Source organism: Simochromis diagramma, unplaced genomic scaffold (assembly GCF_900408965.1).
Source record: "Simochromis diagramma unplaced genomic scaffold, fSimDia1.1 OVJJ01000685.1, whole genome shotgun sequence".
Classification (NCBI taxonomy): Eukaryota; Metazoa; Chordata; class Actinopteri; order Cichliformes; family Cichlidae; genus Simochromis; species Simochromis diagramma.
The window spans coordinates 13814401-13832648 of record NW_024387477.1 but is presented as its reverse complement, the minus strand read 5'-3'; the positions used below and the strand labels follow the sequence as shown (position 1 = coordinate 13832648).

At 40.8% G+C, this 18248-nt stretch overlaps 1 protein-coding gene across 4 annotated transcripts; it reads left to right on the top strand.

Annotated features, from left to right (window-relative positions):
• The first annotated feature begins 76 nt into the window (after positions 1-76).
• Positions 77-16419, top strand: ganabb (glucosidase II alpha subunit b). Of its 4 annotated transcripts, XM_040015481.1 has the most exons (26): positions 870-1105; positions 1320-1395; positions 1649-1750; positions 1847-1955; positions 2307-2434; positions 3032-3211; positions 3377-3442; positions 5819-5876; positions 5998-6079; positions 6205-6301; positions 6392-6572; positions 6733-6886; positions 8429-8664; positions 8766-8892; positions 8997-9076; positions 9368-9508; positions 9747-9843; positions 10123-10224; positions 11144-11387; positions 11764-11828; positions 13480-13556; positions 13658-13732; positions 13839-13952; positions 14051-14160; positions 14381-14481; positions 15205-16419. In XM_040015481.1, the coding sequence occupies exons 3-26, from the start codon at positions 1650-1652 to the stop codon at positions 15312-15314; spliced, it is 2835 nt and encodes a 944-aa protein (XP_039871415.1). In that variant the 5' UTR covers positions 870-1105; positions 1320-1395; position 1649; the 3' UTR covers positions 15315-16419. The 4 variants fall into 4 exon arrangements, with proteins under 4 accessions (XP_039871417.1, XP_039871414.1, XP_039871418.1 ...); XM_040015483.1 differs by lacking the exons at positions 870-1105; positions 1320-1395 and adding an exon at positions 77-188; XM_040015480.1 differs by lacking the exons at positions 870-1105; positions 1320-1395 and adding an exon at positions 687-863.
• The last annotated feature ends 1829 nt before the right edge of the window (positions 16420-18248 follow it).

Below are 18248 nucleotides of genomic sequence, written 5' to 3'. Positions count from 1 at the left end.
AACCATCCAAAGCAATGGGCAGTGCACAAGAGAAGAAAAGACAGATTTGTGGCAGAAGGATGACAGAAAGAGTGAAAGGGAAAGTTTACAAGATGGTAGTGAGATCGCAAAAAAAGACAGGAGGTGGAGCTGGAGGTGGTAGATGATAAGATTTCCATGAGGGGTGATCAGGATGGACAAAATTAGAAGTGAGTAGATCAGAGGAACAGCTCTATGGAGATTAAAAGGGTGAGATAGTTTGTCGCAGAGGGAATGTATTGAGCAAAGGAAGTTAAAGATAGAGACCAAAGTGAAGGTTCATGGATGTAGGGAAGGATTACATGCTGAGGATGGAGGCTGATAATCTGTGGCGATCCCGAAAGGGAGCAGCCGATAGAAGAAAAAACCGGACCATTGACATGAGGTCCAGAGGGGAAAACACGCCTAAATCATGGACGAGCTTTGATCTTTAAGGCGATTACGTCCATTTGTGTTCCGTGTGTGTGTGTATACATCTGCTGATCGTTATGATTTATAGCACGGCTGTAGTACCGTTGCACGCATCGGATTGGCTGGAAATGAATCCGGTGGGACAAAGACTCCCATGTGTGCACTTCACTGACTGGAGCCTGGCGATGACGTGTCCGTGCCTGAGAGGATACATTCATACGTTCATCCTCTCTTTACAGCCAGAAAAATAACATAAAGATTAAAAAAAATACTCTCTACAGTGTTAACCGCCACATATTGACCTGCTATCTGAAAAACACGCGTAAATAGTAGCGCAGTTGCTGAGTATCGTATTTCTTAACGATCTTTGTTGCGGAGTGATTGGGGGCGGAGTCAAGAGGCCGCATAATCAAGATGGCCACCTTCACTGCAAGGTAGGACAAAGCAGTTCCGTTGTTTCATCGCCAATTTATTCTTTTTTTCGAAATATTATCAGTGCGCAGGAGGACAGAGTTTATCATCGTAGTTGCACATCGTATAAGCGTGAAAGCAAACTCACTGTTTCGGGGTTTAACTGCCGCAAAGTCGGAAAATTAATGCGGGAAAAATTCGATATCCCCCTCAATTGAATTGAATTGAATTGGATTAGCGACTTGACAGGCTGGCTCTTAGTAAGGTTAGCACCTTATCTTGATCCGGATTGCTTAACGATAACACTGCTGTCAGACAACGGGTGCATTAGTGCGTGTGTAAAAACGTAGACGTTTATTTAATGTTAAGTTAAAAATTCTTGGCGGTTTCCTGTTGTATTTTTTCCGTCTTGAGCACTCTCTAGCTAGCCCGCTTAGCTGATTGCGTTAGCTTTTACTGCCTCTTTTCCTTGTCGGCAGTCTGAACACATCCCCTCATCGGGATTTTTACAGTAGGGCTGGGAATGAGTCTTTAATTGCAGGACCAGCGTCTGAGGTGAGGACAATGGGGTGCTTCTTGTTAATATGCGCACTGTGTGCTGGGTGAGGAAATGGGTAATTGTATAGCTGCCTGTCACATTTTCTGGCGCTATTTTTCATCGTTTTAGCACCATAGAGACCAAAGTCCGTCTGTGTATGCTGTCTGTTACCCAACTCCTGTACTGTAGTTTGGTTAGCTCTGCCAGGCGTTGCATCCAAATGTGATTGCACGCTGAAGCTAATGTTCTTGTCTTTGCTTCCCATTACAGGATGGCGCCTCTCTTGGTAGTCGGGCTGGCTTTGTGCCTCAGCGGGACTTGGGCTGTGGACAAAGGCAATTTCAAGACCTGTGAGCAGAGTGCTTTCTGCAAGTGAGTTCCCAAAAGACAAACTGCTCATGAATAAAGCGGCACATAATTGCAGAGGTTTATAACTGGTGTCGGCTCTTGGTTTGAAATGTTAAACAGGCGTCAGCGAGCTTTGAAGCCTGGAGAGTCTCCTTATCGAGCCCTGCTGGAGACCATGGAGCTGACCAACACCAGACTCACCCTGCAGCTCATCAATGACAACAACAAGGTAGATTACAGAAAGGGGACAACAAACATTTGCACAATCTGTAAAATATGATTTCTCTATATTTCTTTTTTTACTTCTGCATTTGTTTTTTATTGCTTTTATCTTTATTTATTGCATTAATAACTGAATTATTAGGCTAACAAATCACTTTTCCCTTGTTTTGTTTTTGTTTTTGAACTATCAGCTGAAATAAAAAATGTTAATCCCATTTTCCAGGGTAACCTCTTTGTTATGTGAAATCATAGTGACCCATTGCTAAACCCAGTGTTTTCCTATGCTGTGTTTGTAGAAAATGAGGCACCTGCCTTTGCTTCTCACTGTTCTCATTCTCACTTTGTGCTTGTGTCGCAGGTGCGTCTGTTGCTCGAGCTCTACCGCCTCCAGGGAAACATAACGAGGGTGAAGATTAACGAGCTTAAGCCTCTGAAACCTCGCTATGAAGTCCCAGACGTGCTCATCAGGGAGCCTACCACAGAGCCGTGAGTGTCCTGTGAGGGTTTCATGGGTGGGTGGAGGTTTTGATGTTGGGAGTCAAGCCGAAAAGACAAGAACAGGAGGGATACTTATTTCAAAGGATCTTTAAATAGGCAGAGCAACAGAAAATATTTCATGATAACATCAGCTTTTTTAAAGGTTAGGTAAAGTGAGGGTGTGAATTCTGAAATTTCTACTTTGACAAAGATCCGTTAATAAAAGAGATGCCTCTTTTATTAAGGCAACACACAAAGCAACACACACTCAGACGTCACTTAGGAATTATAAGATGAAGAATCTCTCAGATTTTCCTTGTTAAATGAAAGAAAACCCATCATATGGTTCATGGCTTCTCTGCACCTCCTGACTGTGAAGGTGTCAGGTGAGTGAGAACTGAAACTTTGAATAGAAATTGTTCCAGTAAAACAAAAACTTGTAACTGTTTCAGATAATTTCTTCTCTGTCTTACAGCTTATATAAGTGTAAAGTTATGATTAATGAGATGATAATAAAAACTATTCAATTTAAGTTCCTGACCTTGCATTTCTTCATCAAAACTAAATCCTCACTTCACATTTCGCTCTCTCTCTTTTTCCTTTCAGCCTATCTGTGTTGTCTCAGGACGAGAATGGTGTGGTGCTGTCCCTGGGGGTGGAGTCTCAGAGAGTCATTATTAGCGCCCGGCCCTTCCGACTGGACATCATGGAAGGAAGCGACGTGCTGATGTCTCTGAACTCACGCGGCCTGCTGGCCTTTGAGCACCTGAGGATGCGCAAGGACACGTGAGAAACCCACGCATGCACACACATTTACAAATGCCAGCCCTCTCTTTGAATCCACGTCGTCACTCCGTGGATGATTTCTGTTTTTGTTCCCATGATATGGTTTGTTTTTTTGAGTATTGTCTCTGACTCGTTGTTCTGTCCTCTTCTCCCCTATCATCCTAGTTTCTCCTATAAAGTAACTAGCACAGTGGCTAGCGTGTGGGATAATATCAAGAGGGTATTCTCTAGGTAAAGACCCTTAAGATTTGTGTGTATTCTGTCCCATGTGCTAATGCTGCCAGTAGTGACATAAAATTTAGGGCCACACATCATATCAACTGCTGTATTTACCCTCAAATAAATGTGACGGAGAGAGAGAGGGTGTGGGTGAGTGTGTGCATGGTGTTGTTTGATTTTTATTTAGATTAAGGGATCATTCCAGCCCTTCCTGTTAGCATAGCTGTGATAGACCGTCTTTACAATGACCATCAGAAGACCCAGAGAGATTATCTGGCAGAGTCTGCTTTAGGCCTTTTAGTTACTGTCTGCGTAAATCAATGTTTTGTCAGATCAACGTTTGATTAACTGTACTCCTTTAGTATTGCTCTAGCAGCTCGTCTGATAAATTCATCTAACACCGCAACTGCATGACTGACTGGATTTCTCAATCTGTTCTTTTGAATGAATGATTCAAATTTTCACTCTTGCTTAATTTATGGTCAGAGCTAAGTGCAGAAATAATGTTAAGGTCCAGATAAGAGCTATGATGTGGCATTACACACACACACCAGGGTTTCCCACAAACTTATTTTAGATCTACCAGAGATTATGTTGCTGTCATACATAGTATAAAAGAGAGGGATAGTATGATGTTTTATAAATCACTGAGATGCTGTTAGGGCTGTTCGATATAACGATATATATTGGATGACGATATTAAAAACGTCTATCGTTTCATTTTACGCTATCGTTTGTTTCGTGGTGTTGCAAAATAAACTGTTTACGGCAATATTTTTTTCATCGTTTTGATGGTCACTGTAGTGGCTATTTTAATTTCTTAAAGTTGTCTCTTTCTCTTATATTTAATATAACCACACTATGGACGACAAGCGCCTGTTTTTATGCGTTGTGGTTAGCAACAACGACGGTAACAGCATCGCGTGTCCGCTTGTTTATGTTCCACATAAACCTTTCACAATAAAGCTCAAGATCCTGTTGAGACTTTTCAAAATAAACTGAATCACGTGAAGGAGCAGATTATTTACGGGTGAGAATGAAAAAAGAGAAGCCAGGTGCTAAAAAATAAACCTTAGACTTAAACGTTAGAACAGGCTTTTCCCCGCAGCACGCCGTGTAATAAATACTCACAAAGAAAACGGCGGCTGTTACAACTTGTATCTAAAAATGTATCGTTTCATGCATCGGTTAAAACACTCGACTCCAGCTACATGACGCGCAGCTGGAAACACTTCCCGCAAGACGAGCTGCCCGAGATTCACAGAATTTACAGAAAATGTTACATTTTTGTGATTTTATATCGTTATCAGACGATAGAATTCTTATATCGGGATATGAGATTTTGGTCATATCGCACAGCCCTAGATGCTGTCACCATCTTGGTGTTTTGAAACTAGATTTGGTTAGAGAGAGGTGGATGATTGTGGATGGAGGGTAACCCTCTTTCCTGACACTTAGCGTGACCAAAATGTAAGCGATTGACTGTAGACTTCAACAGAACTTGAAGTGTTTCTGCAGCCACAGGTTGCAGCGCTTAATGGTGGTCTAGCAAGTTCCAGGTTCACCAGTTGCTACACTGAGCCCATCTAGGCTGCAGAGCGTAATAATGACTAACATCACCAAATAGAGTCCAAGACAATGGAGTTAAGTTTATATGCAGATAAACTATGTATACGTTAATGTAAGATCATGCATAAACTCACAAACACCCCCTAACTTCTCCTGCCACAAAGTCAGTGGGAGACAGTGCATGTAGTCTGTGTCCTGCCTCTTAGTTCTCAGGCATTACCTCAATTCCCAAACCCAACAGCAACATCTCTCTTTGTGGTTATATTTCAGTTTGTAGTTGTGCGTGTTCTTGGTGTAAGAACTGGCATTGGAGCTATTTTAACCAACAATACAGTGCTTGCTGTCTGCATTAACAGGGTTTTAAGACAAGCTGTTGTTTACACTTATCCCTGGCATGTATATCACTGCAATTCATTTCAAAACTTTGTCGCAAATGTGTGAAGGGTCTTTTGGTGGCTTCCTCTTGGTTACTTTCAGTTTATGCCTGATCCACTGGGTACAAGTCCTTTGGGTGTTACGTGCTACAGCCTCTGGAGCTCCTGTACTATAATGTGTAGCTTGAAATAGCCACAAGGCAGGGAGTTGCTCAGTCCCTTTTGTCATTACAGTAATTAATGGTAGATATGGTCAGATGTCAGTGTGGTGACAGCGGGGCAATCACCAACTTGTGTTTGTATGTCCCTTTCCTTGAATCATAGTTTAATTATCCCATATATTACCACCATCACAATATCATCAAGATGGCCTGACTTTGCCAAAGTAACACGCCTTTCTTTTTCCCCATACCCCTCCTCGCGTTGTTCTTTATGCCATGAGCAGTCAGGCAGACCCAGAGGCTGAGAAGAAGGAGGAGGCTGATCCAGCAAACCAAGCAGAGGTACTGCACAATGAAATCCACTCTTTCAGAGAGTGGATTCTCTTGATTTAAAACCACCATTTCACTGCTGCATCTCAGCTAGATCTGAGTAACGTGACTATTTCCCCTGTTTGGCTAACAGACAACAAAGGAAGAGGAAGAGAAAGTAGAAGACGGGATGTGGGAAGAAACATTTAAATCGCACACAGACAGCAAACCTAATGGTAAATCCTACTTGTGATTTCAGTATCGGTATCATAATGTCTGCATGTCAGTTGTGTGTGTTCGGGTTTGCCAGGTGGTGAAAAGGTGTTCTCTTTGACTGATGTTGGATGTGTTTGCTCCTCAGGTCCATCTGCTGTTAGTTTAGATTTCTCACTGCCAGGAGTCGAGCATGTTTATGGTATTCCAGAACATGCAGACACTCTCAGACTCAAAACAACAGAGTGAGTGCCACCAGCATTTTACATGTAGAATAGATTTCATTATGAAAAATGCACAGATGTTTTATGCATGCCTGTGTTTGTGTGTTCCAGTAATGGAGATCCGTATCGACTCTATAACCTGGATGTGTTCCAGTATGAACTGTATAACCCTATGGCCTTGTACGGGTCTGTCCCAGTGATGGTAGCCCACAGTGCCCAGCGAACTACAGGCATCTTCTGGCTTAATGCTGCAGAGACCTGGGTGGATATTAGCTCCAATACAGCTGGAAAGGTATGTGGGGGGGTGTTTTTTGTCATTTCCTCCAAGATGTCTTGATCTGGATTGTTACTTAAAGTGAATTTTGTTTTCGTTGTTGTTGTTTTTTGTTTTAGCCATCAGTAATTATATCAAAAATATAAAAGCGTCTTTTGTCGTGCTGCTCTCTTTCCAGACTGTTTTTGGGAAAATGCTAGATTATGTTCAGGGCTCCAGTGAGACACCACAGACAGATGTGCGTTGGATCTCTGAAAGCGGCATCATTGACGTCTTCATTATGCTGGGACCAACTCCTAAAGACGTCTTCTCTCAGTACGCCTCTCTTACAGGTAGGAAGTGTCAATACTGCTGAGACTCTTGTGTAAAGTTGTATACACAAATACCACTAGCATTCATTTAATAGTCTTAATGTTTTAATGGTTCTTATCGAGGGCCTGTTGGGATTTCCTTGTTCGTTAGCAATTGCTTCTGGCCGGGAGCACAGGAGTGGTACCCTCGAGCTAAAACGTCTCGTTTCAGTTAGGCAGTAATCTACTGGGCTGTATGAAGGCCCAATACACGATAAAAAAATCTTATGGTGAACTCTGACTATTCAAGGATACAATCTATTTTGCTATTTTTATTTATTTTTTTAGCTTAAAATGAGCAGTCCAATTTATTCAGATTTGTTTTGATATCTCTTATTCATAAGAAATATTCCAGTCTCCTTAGTTGTAATAATGTTTATTAGATTCATTTTTTTAGCCTAGGTAAGCAGCTGATTGTAATCTGCAGAGTATTAATTAATACTGTTTTCCAGTTTTATTCAATTTTAATGAAATTTGCAGATTGTTTCGGTAAAGTTTAATAAACTCCTTGCTATCTAAAATATAACAGGACACCGGAGTATATTCTCCAGCATCTCACACTTCTGATAATCAGCTGTCTGCTTTACGTTTATTCAGCTGTGTAAAAACTATAACTTTAATCTCAGCCAAACCGATTTACTCAGGAACAAATAAAATACTAAAAAAAAAAAAAAAAGCCAAACAACAACATTTTTAATTTATCTAAGTGACTCATATATATTTAACCTGAGTTGCGAAAGACGGCGGTGGGTTTGAAAACAATTTGCCGGGAGTCCGGTGTTCTCACGGCGCTAGTGACCTAGCCCCCGGCTAGCTATCGAGCTAGTGGGTAACAGACGTCTCCGAAAACGTCGGAGCGCTTTTGAAAATATGTGGTGTCCTGATAAACTGAGCCGATATTTGAGGTTTACACAGCTACATTCTCGCCTGAAAATATGTTAAACGTTTATTTTGTGACCCAGAAAGAATAATAAGAGTAATATTAAAACTAACTAGCTACCGCCATTGTTGGAAACTAAGCTGGGCCGCGCTATGAATTCTGGGACACAGCTGCTTCTTCTTCTTCGGGGTTTAACGGCAGCTGGCATCCTTGTACATGCAGTGCTGCCATCTTCTGTTTCAGTCCGTTATTACACTCTTAAATCCTGCTACTTCTGCGTCTTTTGCGATCTTACAAAGCTTCAAACGACACGTCGACTATTAAATCAGTCGTCGACGATTTTGATAGTCGACGTAATCGTGACTAGTCGACAAATCGTGGCAGCCCTAATACTGAGACAGTTTTTCAGTCAACCCAATAATTATATTTGGTTCACAAATTCCCTCTATTTGAGATTGCTGGTAATTTTAAACAGAAGTGATTAAAATCAGTGGTGATTCATGAAAGCGTCTGCTCAAATGTATTTTATTTCAAGTCAAATTTTTATTAATCTTTTATATTATTGATCCACTGCCTAATGCCAGTAATAAAACTACCGATTTTGAATAACAGCTCTTGACTGGCCTCTTCTTTGTGTTTATCAGGCACTCAGTCTTTCCCTCCCCTGGCTTCCCTGGGATACCATCAGTGCCGCTGGAATTACAATGACCAGGAGGACGTGAAGTCGGTCGATGCCGGCTTTGACGAGCACGACATCCCCTATGACTTCATCTGGCTTGATATCGAGCACACCGATGGGAAGCGCTACTTCACCTGGGATCCGCACAAGTTTGCGACCCCGAAGGAGATGCTGCAGGGTCTCATGGACAAGAAGCGCAAGGTACAGATGGAAACATGACGATCACAGTGATACGATGCACAGTTTGATGGGTGTCTGGCCAGAACGTCACTTCACTTTCTTTTTTTTTTTTTCTTTTCTAGATGGTTGCTATTGTGGACCCCCACATTAAAGTAGACAGCAACTACAAGATCCATAATGAAATCCGCACTCTGGGTTTCTATGTCAAGAATAAAGATGGTGGTGACTATGAAGGCTGGTGCTGGCCTGGTAAGAGAGTGAGAACTCCACATCAGTATTTCTTTATCAAACATGAAATATTTCTCTAATATTTGTTCTCTTTGTTTTTCCTTGGGTTGGATGACATCTGTTAGGAAGTGCCAGTTATCCAGACTTCACTCGTGCAGACATGAGAGCCTGGTGGGCCAGCATGTTTGCCTACGATCAGTATGAGGTGAGCCTTGAAGACATGAAGTTGCTAATCTGCAACTAAAAGTTTACCTATTGAAGATACAGCGTGACTCCTGTGTAACTGATATATGATGCTTTTGTTACATTTTTGTTTTAGTAAACAAAATTTATTTAATATATTCTCACATGAAACTGAACCACCTGAGCTTTCCACAGTTGGCTTGTAACTGAATATTCATTCAAGCTTGAACTTTTTAGGAGTAAAAATAAATAGATTTTCCATAAATTTGTTTAATCTCATCTCAAAATGAAATCTAATCTGTTCACTCTCCAGGGCACCATGGAGAACCTGTATACATGGAACGACATGAATGAGCCATCAGTCTTCAATGGGCCGGAGGTCACTATGCACAAGGATGCAATGCATGGATCCTGGGAGCATCGTGATATACACAACCTGTATGGTTTATATGTGGTGAGTGTATTTCACTGTGACCTTTCTCATTAATAATTTTTTTTAGAGAACCTATAGATTATTTGGAGTTTGTGTTACTCTGCTGGAGGGCAGATAATCTTTGGCATCCTTTTATTACCTGTTACTGAAAATAAAACTCCTTTCAAAAGGAATAAGAGATCCTAAAGTTGTATTTGGTAACTTACTGTAAATGTTAGTCTGTTTTCCTCTTATTTATCGATCTCTTTATTATCGACAGCAAATGGCCACGGCGGAGGGTTTGATCCAGCGGTCAGGAGGAGTTGAACGACCATTTGTCCTGACCAGGGCCTTCTTCGCTGGGTCTCAGCGCATCGGTGAGCCATTTTCTTTCTTTACTTTCTTGCCTGCTCTAATGTAGACGTGGCATCACACGTCGAACAGCTGACGTTTACAGGATGCAGTCTTCTTTGTTTACATTTGGCGTTGGCTAGACCAAACACCACTTTAAGTTTGTTCAGACTGAGCCGTGAAAGGACCCTCGACTCTTGGACAGTAAAATTATCAATGCTCATAAAATCCAATTTACTTTTCATAACAAAAGGAATTGGGTGTTGCATTATCTTGTGTGTTAAGGTTTGTTTTTTGGCCCTTAGGTGCTGTGTGGACAGGAGATAATGCTGCTGAGTGGGACCACCTGAAAATATCCATCCCCATGTGTTTGAGTATGGGCCTGGTTGGAATCTCTTTCTGTGGAGGTGAGTGCAACCCTCCTAGATTCTCTGGTCAGCTTAAAATGGCCATCGTGTTCAGTTTCATTCATGTCGCACAGTGATGTTGTTCAGATACAGTTTGTGCTGGTCAATCTCATGATGAGGATAACCATCCGAACCACAATAAAGCCATAATCGTACAATCGTCAAATGCATCTCTTGATGCTGCTGCAAATTTTTTGTTTGGTTTTTTTCCCCCCTTTGCCTCATTTAATGTTTTGCCCTCTGTCAGATAACTGTTCGAACCTGATTTAACTTAATTCTTAAGGCTGAAACGCTGCTCTGCTGCCACACTGGAGACTGAAATTACCACCATCATTACAGCTAGAGGTTTATAGTCCAGGCCCAGAGAAGTGATCAGAAGTCATCAAAGCTCTGAGCGTGGGACTTTCCAAACCTGGAGGCACCACTTCTAGTTCTATCAGTCCTCAGATTTTCCTTTCCTTTTTATTTATAGTACTTACAAAGTCTTGATGTTTATGAAACCTCAAATGTGGAACAGAACAATGCTTAAAAAACCCTTTATTTGCTACCTTTTAATATTTAGCTATACTGCAGCTTTCAAATAGGTGTGAGTGTGCAGCATCGAACTTGAACACAGCAGTAAAACAGGACTGAATTTTGAAAGGGGGAAAATGCATTCATTCAGATCTGTTTTACGCAATTGTTTTGACTAATATACAAATCCCTCGGGTGTTTGGTAAGGTTGTCATGGAAATGGGCATGAGGCATTACCACGGTGAGCCCATATTCCCATGTTAAATCAGCTGCAGTCACATAAATATTGATTTGGTACAAAATCCGCTTTAAGAGTTGAGCTCTAAACACGGATTATTTCAAGAAGTTTGTGTCGTGCCGTTTTGTGTTGTCAACCGAGGCTATAATGTCCCTCTCTGTCTCACAGCTGACATCGGTGGCTTCTTCAAGTCTCCCAGCACTGAACTGCTTGTGCGTTGGTACCAGGCGGGTGCTTACCAGCCATTCTATAGAGCCCATGCCCATCTGGACACGCCCCGCCGCGAGCCCTGGCTGTTTGGTCCAGAAAACACTGCACTGATCCGTGAAGCCGTGCGCCAGCGCTACACCTTCCTGCCCTACTGGTACCAGCTGTTCTACCGGGCACATGTGACGGGAGAGCCCGTCATGAGGTGATGGATTTTGGTTAACCTGTATGTATTGACTGTCTATCCACAGATAATTGTACTCTGAAGAGGCCTCATTTGACCAAACTGCTGTTTAAAATTTATCTAATATGCCAACTAATTTTAAGGCAGTTATTTGATTGCTTTTAGAGTTTATAAATAAGAGTGATGCATAATACCACACAAAAAGACAGTGTATTCAAGTAGTTACTGCAATGTGCTGTAGGACAGAAGTGAATATTACTTATTCAAGAGAAATGGAATTTCAAATCGGGAAAGAAAAAAATCCTTTATTTGGGTTATAAAAAATATATTTCAGTGTGGCTGATTTGTGTAGTATATTGTGATGCAGATGCAAATATTGTGTGCATGTCTATTGCAGACCTCTGTGGGTGGAGTATCCTCAGGATCTGGCTACTTTTGCTGTGGAAGACGAGTACTTAATCGGTGAGACACACAACCAAATTTGAGGCCTTCAGTATTCATCAAGCATCCACAGTGATAACTGCAGTTTGTCATTGAAAGACCCCCCTGAGTGATCTGGGATTAAAAGCTACCCAAAGTAATCCTTTCACAGGTTCATCTACAGAAACCTTGCTGAACGAAGGCTCCCTTATGTTCAAAAATGCAATGATCCTTAGTGGAAATTTATTTCTGTCACCTTATTGCGCTTTCCTCTAATGCGACTCACCTGATGCATCAGTTGATTGTGTTGTCGTGATTAGGGCTGTTTGATAGAACGATATGTATCGGATGACGATATAAAAACGTCTATCGTTTCATTTTAGCTATCGTTTGTTTCCTGGTGTCGCAAAATAAACTGTTTACGGCAATATTTTTTTCATCATTTTGATGGACACTGTAGTTGCTATATTAATTTCTTAAAGTTCTCTCTTTCTCTTATATTTAATATAACCACACTACAGACGGACAAGCGGCTGTTTTTATGCGTTTTGGTTAGCAACAATGACGGTAAAACCATCGCGTGTCCGCTTGTTTATGTTCCACATAAACCTTTCACAATAAAGCTCAAGATCCTGTTGAGACTTTTCAAAATAAATTGAATCACGTGAAAGAGCAGATTATTTACGGATGAGAAGTTAAAAAAAGAGACGTCAGGTGCTAAAAAATAAACCTTAGACTCAAACGTTAGAACAGGCTTTTCCCCGCAGCACGCCGTGTAATAAATACTCACAAAGAAAACGGCGGCTGTTACAACTTATGTCTAAAAATGTATAGTTTCATGCATCGGTTAAAACACTCGACTCCAGCTACATGACGCGCAGCTGGAAACACTTCCCGCAAGTCGAGCTGCCCGAGATTCACAGAATTTACAGAAAATGTTACATTTTTGCGATTTTTATATCGTTATCGGACGATAGAATTCTTATATCGGGATATGAGATTTTGGTCATATCGCACAGCCCTAGTCGTGATGTGTGATTTGAGTGTGGTGCTCTGTAAGTGATTTACCAAATGGCACTTTAAACCCACACTTAGGACTACATGCAACACAAGACTGTTCAACACCACATCAAATGACAGGAAGTGTAACAAGGTGACAGAGCTATGGTTGCACTAACACAAACAAATGGTTTGTCAGGTGAGCAGCTAACAGGGACAGTCTGATGCTCAGACCGGTCTTGTCACAGCTGAAGTTACAGTTCAAAGTTGGGGGGGATAAAAGTCACAAGTCGACACGCATGTGAACATGATTTTGGCTAAAATATAACCTCCTATGTAGCTTCCCTCAGTTTCTTTCCAGCTGACAAACTTACTGCTTTGGGTCACTGTTTTCTCTTCTCTATAAATCATGTTTTGGAAGTACAGGTTGTGTAGTGGGGGTACACTATTATTTATGTTATAGAGTTATCTACAACTTGCTTCTGCTGCCATCAGGTGGCCAAAAAAATACCTGTTGTCTCGGTTTAAATTGACTTCTAATGTTCAGACACTTGAATTAGAAAATCTGTGCAGCTGTGCCTGTCTGTGTGGTGGTGCAAATGAGAATAAAACCCTGAATCCAGTTGTTCCAGTCAGGCAGGCATGTTTTGAAATGGTTGCCACTTCCCCTGACGTCATTTTAATTCTGCCTCAGGACGAGACTTGCTGGTGCACCCAGTTGTTGAGGAGGGAGCCAGAGGAGTCACTGCCTACCTGCCCGGCAAAGATGAGGTAAGAGGAAGAAACGGAGGCTTTTATTTTGACACACGTAACACGTATCTTTGATCTTTTCAGACGGGCGTATCTTAATGTGTGTGAACGTGTGTTATCAGGTCTGGTTCGATGTCCACACCTTCCAGAAACACAATGGAGCCCAAAACCTTTACATTCCCGTCACCATGAGCTCTGTAAGTGTCAAACTCTCAGCTTAACTTTTTTTTTTTTTTTTTATATATAAGCTCAATGTATTCTTTATCACATTTCTCATTAGTAGCCTTGGTGTTTTGTTGTTAGATCCCGGTTTTCCAGCGCGGCGGTTCCATAATTCCCAGGAAGCTTAGAGTCCGCAGGTCCTCCACCTGCATGGAGCATGACCCCTACACTCTCTATGTGGCTCTTAATCTCCAGGTAACTGAACTGCACATCCTCTGCTACAGTGCTAAGTAATGTTGAGATGTTAATGACAGGTTTTAACCATTTATTTAATGCATTATTTATTTTGATAGAGAACTGCAGATGGTGAGCTCTACATAGACGATGGCCATACCTTTAACTATGAAAAGAAGGAGTTCATCTACAGGAAGCTTACCTTTGCCAACAAAGTCCTCTCTTCTGTGTGAGTGACGGATATGTTACCAAAATTCTCTGTCTGAATAAAACAAAACATGATGTCACTATATTTACACTTTTAATAGTCTCAGAAATGTAACATTATAAAATATAAACACAGTGAAACTGAAGAAACGTTTCCACATGTTGTGCCATCTATGGACAATTTCTTTAATCTTAAATCTGTTATTGCTAAGTATCTAACTCTGTGTCTTCCTGATCCACAGTAACCTTGCTCCTGATGCCAAGTTTACTACCGATTCCTGGATTGAACGTATTATCGTACTGGGAGCCAGTAAACCCAGCAAAGTTACCCTTAAGACTGCTGGTAAGTGCTTGATATGAAATAATCTTCAGTTCGAGTCTGCATGTTGAAGCTCCTTTCAAATGTTTTAAATGTAAGCATTTACTGGTAAACACTCATGGAATTTAAAAACATTGTGATGTGTGCAATTAAAGTGGGATATAAGATAAAATGGGATGTACTGGGTGAAATTTCATGCTCCAGATTTGTATTTTTATGCTAAAGTAGATCTGCATGAAACGGTTATAAATAGTCACTATTTAGCTTTTGATAGGCCTTGGATGCAGCTCCTCAATTTATCCAGTGCTTGAAGTGAGCCACCTTTCTCATGCCCCTCACAAATAGAAAGTTTGAACATGAGGTGGGTGGGGCTTCTCATTGACATGCAGATTCAGGACCAAGAAAAACTGTACAGACAACACTCTGAAGCCTGAGGATATTTGTTTATGCTGCGACCGTTTTTAGTCTGAGCATCAACAACTGAAACGGGCAATGGATGACCAAAAATAAGGGAAAGGATCATGGATATTCACCATTTTCTACTCTTTGCTGATTTCCCCTTATTTAGTTTCATGCCGTTTAAGAAGTTGTTTTCAAACTCTTATTCAGATGGGATGGCAGCTTTAGGATCTGAAAGATTTAAGATGTGAAAATTGGCAATCTGTTATGGATTTATGTGAAAAATATGCAGCTTCTAAACTTAAAATCCCCTGATGTTTGTTTTCTTACTTTTTTGTTTGTTTACAGATGGCCAAGAGAAGCAGCTGGAGTTCGATTTTGACGCCTCCATGTCTGTTCTGACAGTCCGTAAGCCCGGCATGAACGCAGGGGCCGACTGGACCGTGACATTTCAGTAATCGTGAAAGATGAAAGAGGAGGAAGCAGGAGGGGGGGGGAAAATGACTGATTTGAACCGAAAGTGAGCAGAGGGAGAGAGAGGGAAATAGAAAAAAGGCACTAATACCCATAACTAACTAAAACAGAGTAAGATAGGCAACATGGTGGGGGAAAAAAAGGATACACAAGACACTGATTACACGCACACAGAGATTCATGTATACCTGTTAGTCGATCTGAGCCACTTTACTTCTCTGCCATTTCCCTCGTGTTCACACTCTAATACGTAACAGAGAGAGTTCAGGGTTATTGCTAGATGAACAATTATGTTTTGTCACATTGCTCAATCTGTTTGATTCATGTCATTGTTAGGAATCTTTGGGGTAAGACAAACTTTTTTTTGTTTTGTTTTGTTTTTTCGTCCACTTCATTTTCCATCCAGTTTGCCTCAGAAAAAAAACCCCCAAACCAATCCACTGTTTTCCATTTAAAATGAAGGTTCACATTCAAAGCCTCCATCTGCTGCTGATCCTCATTGAAAACTCTTTTCATTCCTCTTTTAAGAAAAGCACTTAAATTGACTTAGATTCAGGCTGTCTTTGTTTGTTCCCTGTATTGCAGAATTTGTGCACATGGTTAATCAACCGGCACCGATCTGGTTACTTACCTGCTGCTCAGTGAGGGGATTTGCAGCTGTTGTTTAGAACAAAGTTGGCAATGGGAATCACTTCAGGGGACTGAACCACTGACAATTTGTGGCTCATTCTGTTGATGTGCTTTCATTGTTTTAATTTTTTTGTTTTCCTGCATTGTTCAAGAGATTTTCCTTAAATGCACTTAAAGAAGAATGAGAACTGATTGAAATGATTCTGTGGAGGTGGGTTATGCTCCACTTAGTCAAATGATCTGACCTTTTTGTTGTAGTTTTGTTCTGGGAGGGTTGTGTTTTTTTTTTTTTTTTTTGCTTGATTGCTTTTATGATCACAACCATACGCTTAGTTGCATTTTTGTTGGTGATGAACTGGTGGAAATGGAAGTGAAGGATCGGACTTCAGCTCTAAGTTGTCAGATGTACTTTAAAAAGATGAGACCAAGTGAAAATAAAATTGATCAAATGTAAACCTATTGCCTTCTATGAGTCAGTAATTCATAAATGTTTCTTTATATGCGCCTGGTCCTGTTTCATATTCTGAGTGGAGTATCACTTATAAAGCAGCCAACTGGATATGGTGGTATGCATTATATTAAACCTACACCGACTAGATTCTTTAATAGGTGCGCATATTCAACTGTTAATGCAAGTGTCTAATCTGCTAATCACATGGCAGGAACTCCTTACATTTAGGGATGTAGACATGGTAAAGATGGGCTGTAGAGTAGAGCATCAGAATGGCACTAAAAGCTGATAGAGAAGCAACAGTAATCTAATAACTGCTTATTACAATCAACCATGTTAACGCTAATTATCAAGTATCTTACTTGCTATTTGACAGTGGAAAGAGGTCAGGGGGCTCTCATCTCATTGAACCTTGAAGCAGAAGAACATGTGTGGCTGTGTTCAGAAAAATGGTAGTTACTGGAATCAGGGCTGGACTGGGACAAAAAAATCAGCCCGGGCATTTTGACTAGAGACCGGCCCACCAGGTATTATAGGAAAAACCATAAAGCCTTTGAATGAAAACAAACATCGTTGTGACAGTGATGTACACGGTCTTGTTGGTACATATGTATCAATCTAATAAACTTAAACCTACACCATCCTCCCTATTCTGGTATTCTAAACAGTACTTAGCCGAAACCCAAAGACTGCTTGGTTGAGTTAACTTCCTGAACTATCTACAACATATGGTGGAAACCTGAAATTAAGACAGAGAAGACTAGAGGTGAGACATGACCATTACTGAATATTAAAAATAATAAATGACAGATTTAGTGATATTTTCATAAACTATTTATTTACCACATCAATAAACAGCATGGCAGGGCGAAATATTTTTTCTAACATGGCAACCTTTTAAAAGTGAAAGGAGACAGAAAGACGGGTGAGAAAGAATAAAACTTAACTGACTTTAACTGGCATTTTACACAAAGTACTAGTACAGTATCTAGAAAATGTGGGAAAATACTGGCATCATGTACAGTACTTTCTTCTGAAGAAATTATGTTGGGACCCTGAAAAAAACTTACTATGTACAATAATGGATTTCTATAAATTTGACATCAGATGAAAACTTTGGTTCTAAGATTCGAATAATTATTTGTTAAAAGCTAGAAATTTTAAATGAGAATAAGAAAGAAAAGTATTTCTTTGTGCCCCCCTTTTCCTGTTAATGCTCTACCTGGCCCCCTGGCAAGACTTTGCTAGACCCGCCCCTGCACAGTTACCAGCTGTCAGCTACATAGAAAAGGATCCTGGTGTAAGTTGTCTCTCAGAAACAGTTCATAACTTCCCTTCAACCCATTCATGTCACCTAAAAGGTAAACCTGTTTCTCCATCACCTGTTCAGCTCTGATGATTCAGTAAGGACATCTCCTGGTTTCATCTTCATGTTTCCCTCTCACCAGATAACCAAACCGACATCATGACCAGCAGCTTTTACGGCTCCAACAAACATCAGATGATACTAGAAAGTAATATTAAATAAATTCTAACAACAGCTTATCAAGTTTAAAGGCGCTTCTGCTGTTTAACGCGACCTCCGCTAGTTTCCTCTTTCTGGCGCAAAGCGGGAGATAAACAAGCAAGAGAGACGGGACTTGCAGCAGAAACGCCGATCAGCTGATCATTGATCAGTTTCATGATTGAAGTAGCAGCAGGAGAGGGAGGGGGGAGAGTGAGAGAAGAAGAGGCAGCTGTGCAGCAAAGACACAGAATAACTCCAGCTTTTTGTCTTTTTGTTTATTTTCAGCTCAATACAAAACGCATAATATTAACTCTGAATACCAGAGGATTC

Bases quoted from the DNA above. Each gene is read 5' to 3' on its own strand.
- ganabb (XM_040015480.1), top strand. From the start codon at position 844: ATGGCCACCTTCACTGCAAG. The intron at 8,893-8,996 runs GTAAGAGAGTGA...GACATCTGTTAG, and splicing joins TGAAGGCTGGTGCTGGCCTG to GAAGTGCCAGTTATCCAGAC. The intron at 14,161-14,380 runs GTGAGTGACGGA...CCTGATCCACAG, and splicing joins AACAAAGTCCTCTCTTCTGT to TAACCTTGCTCCTGATGCCA.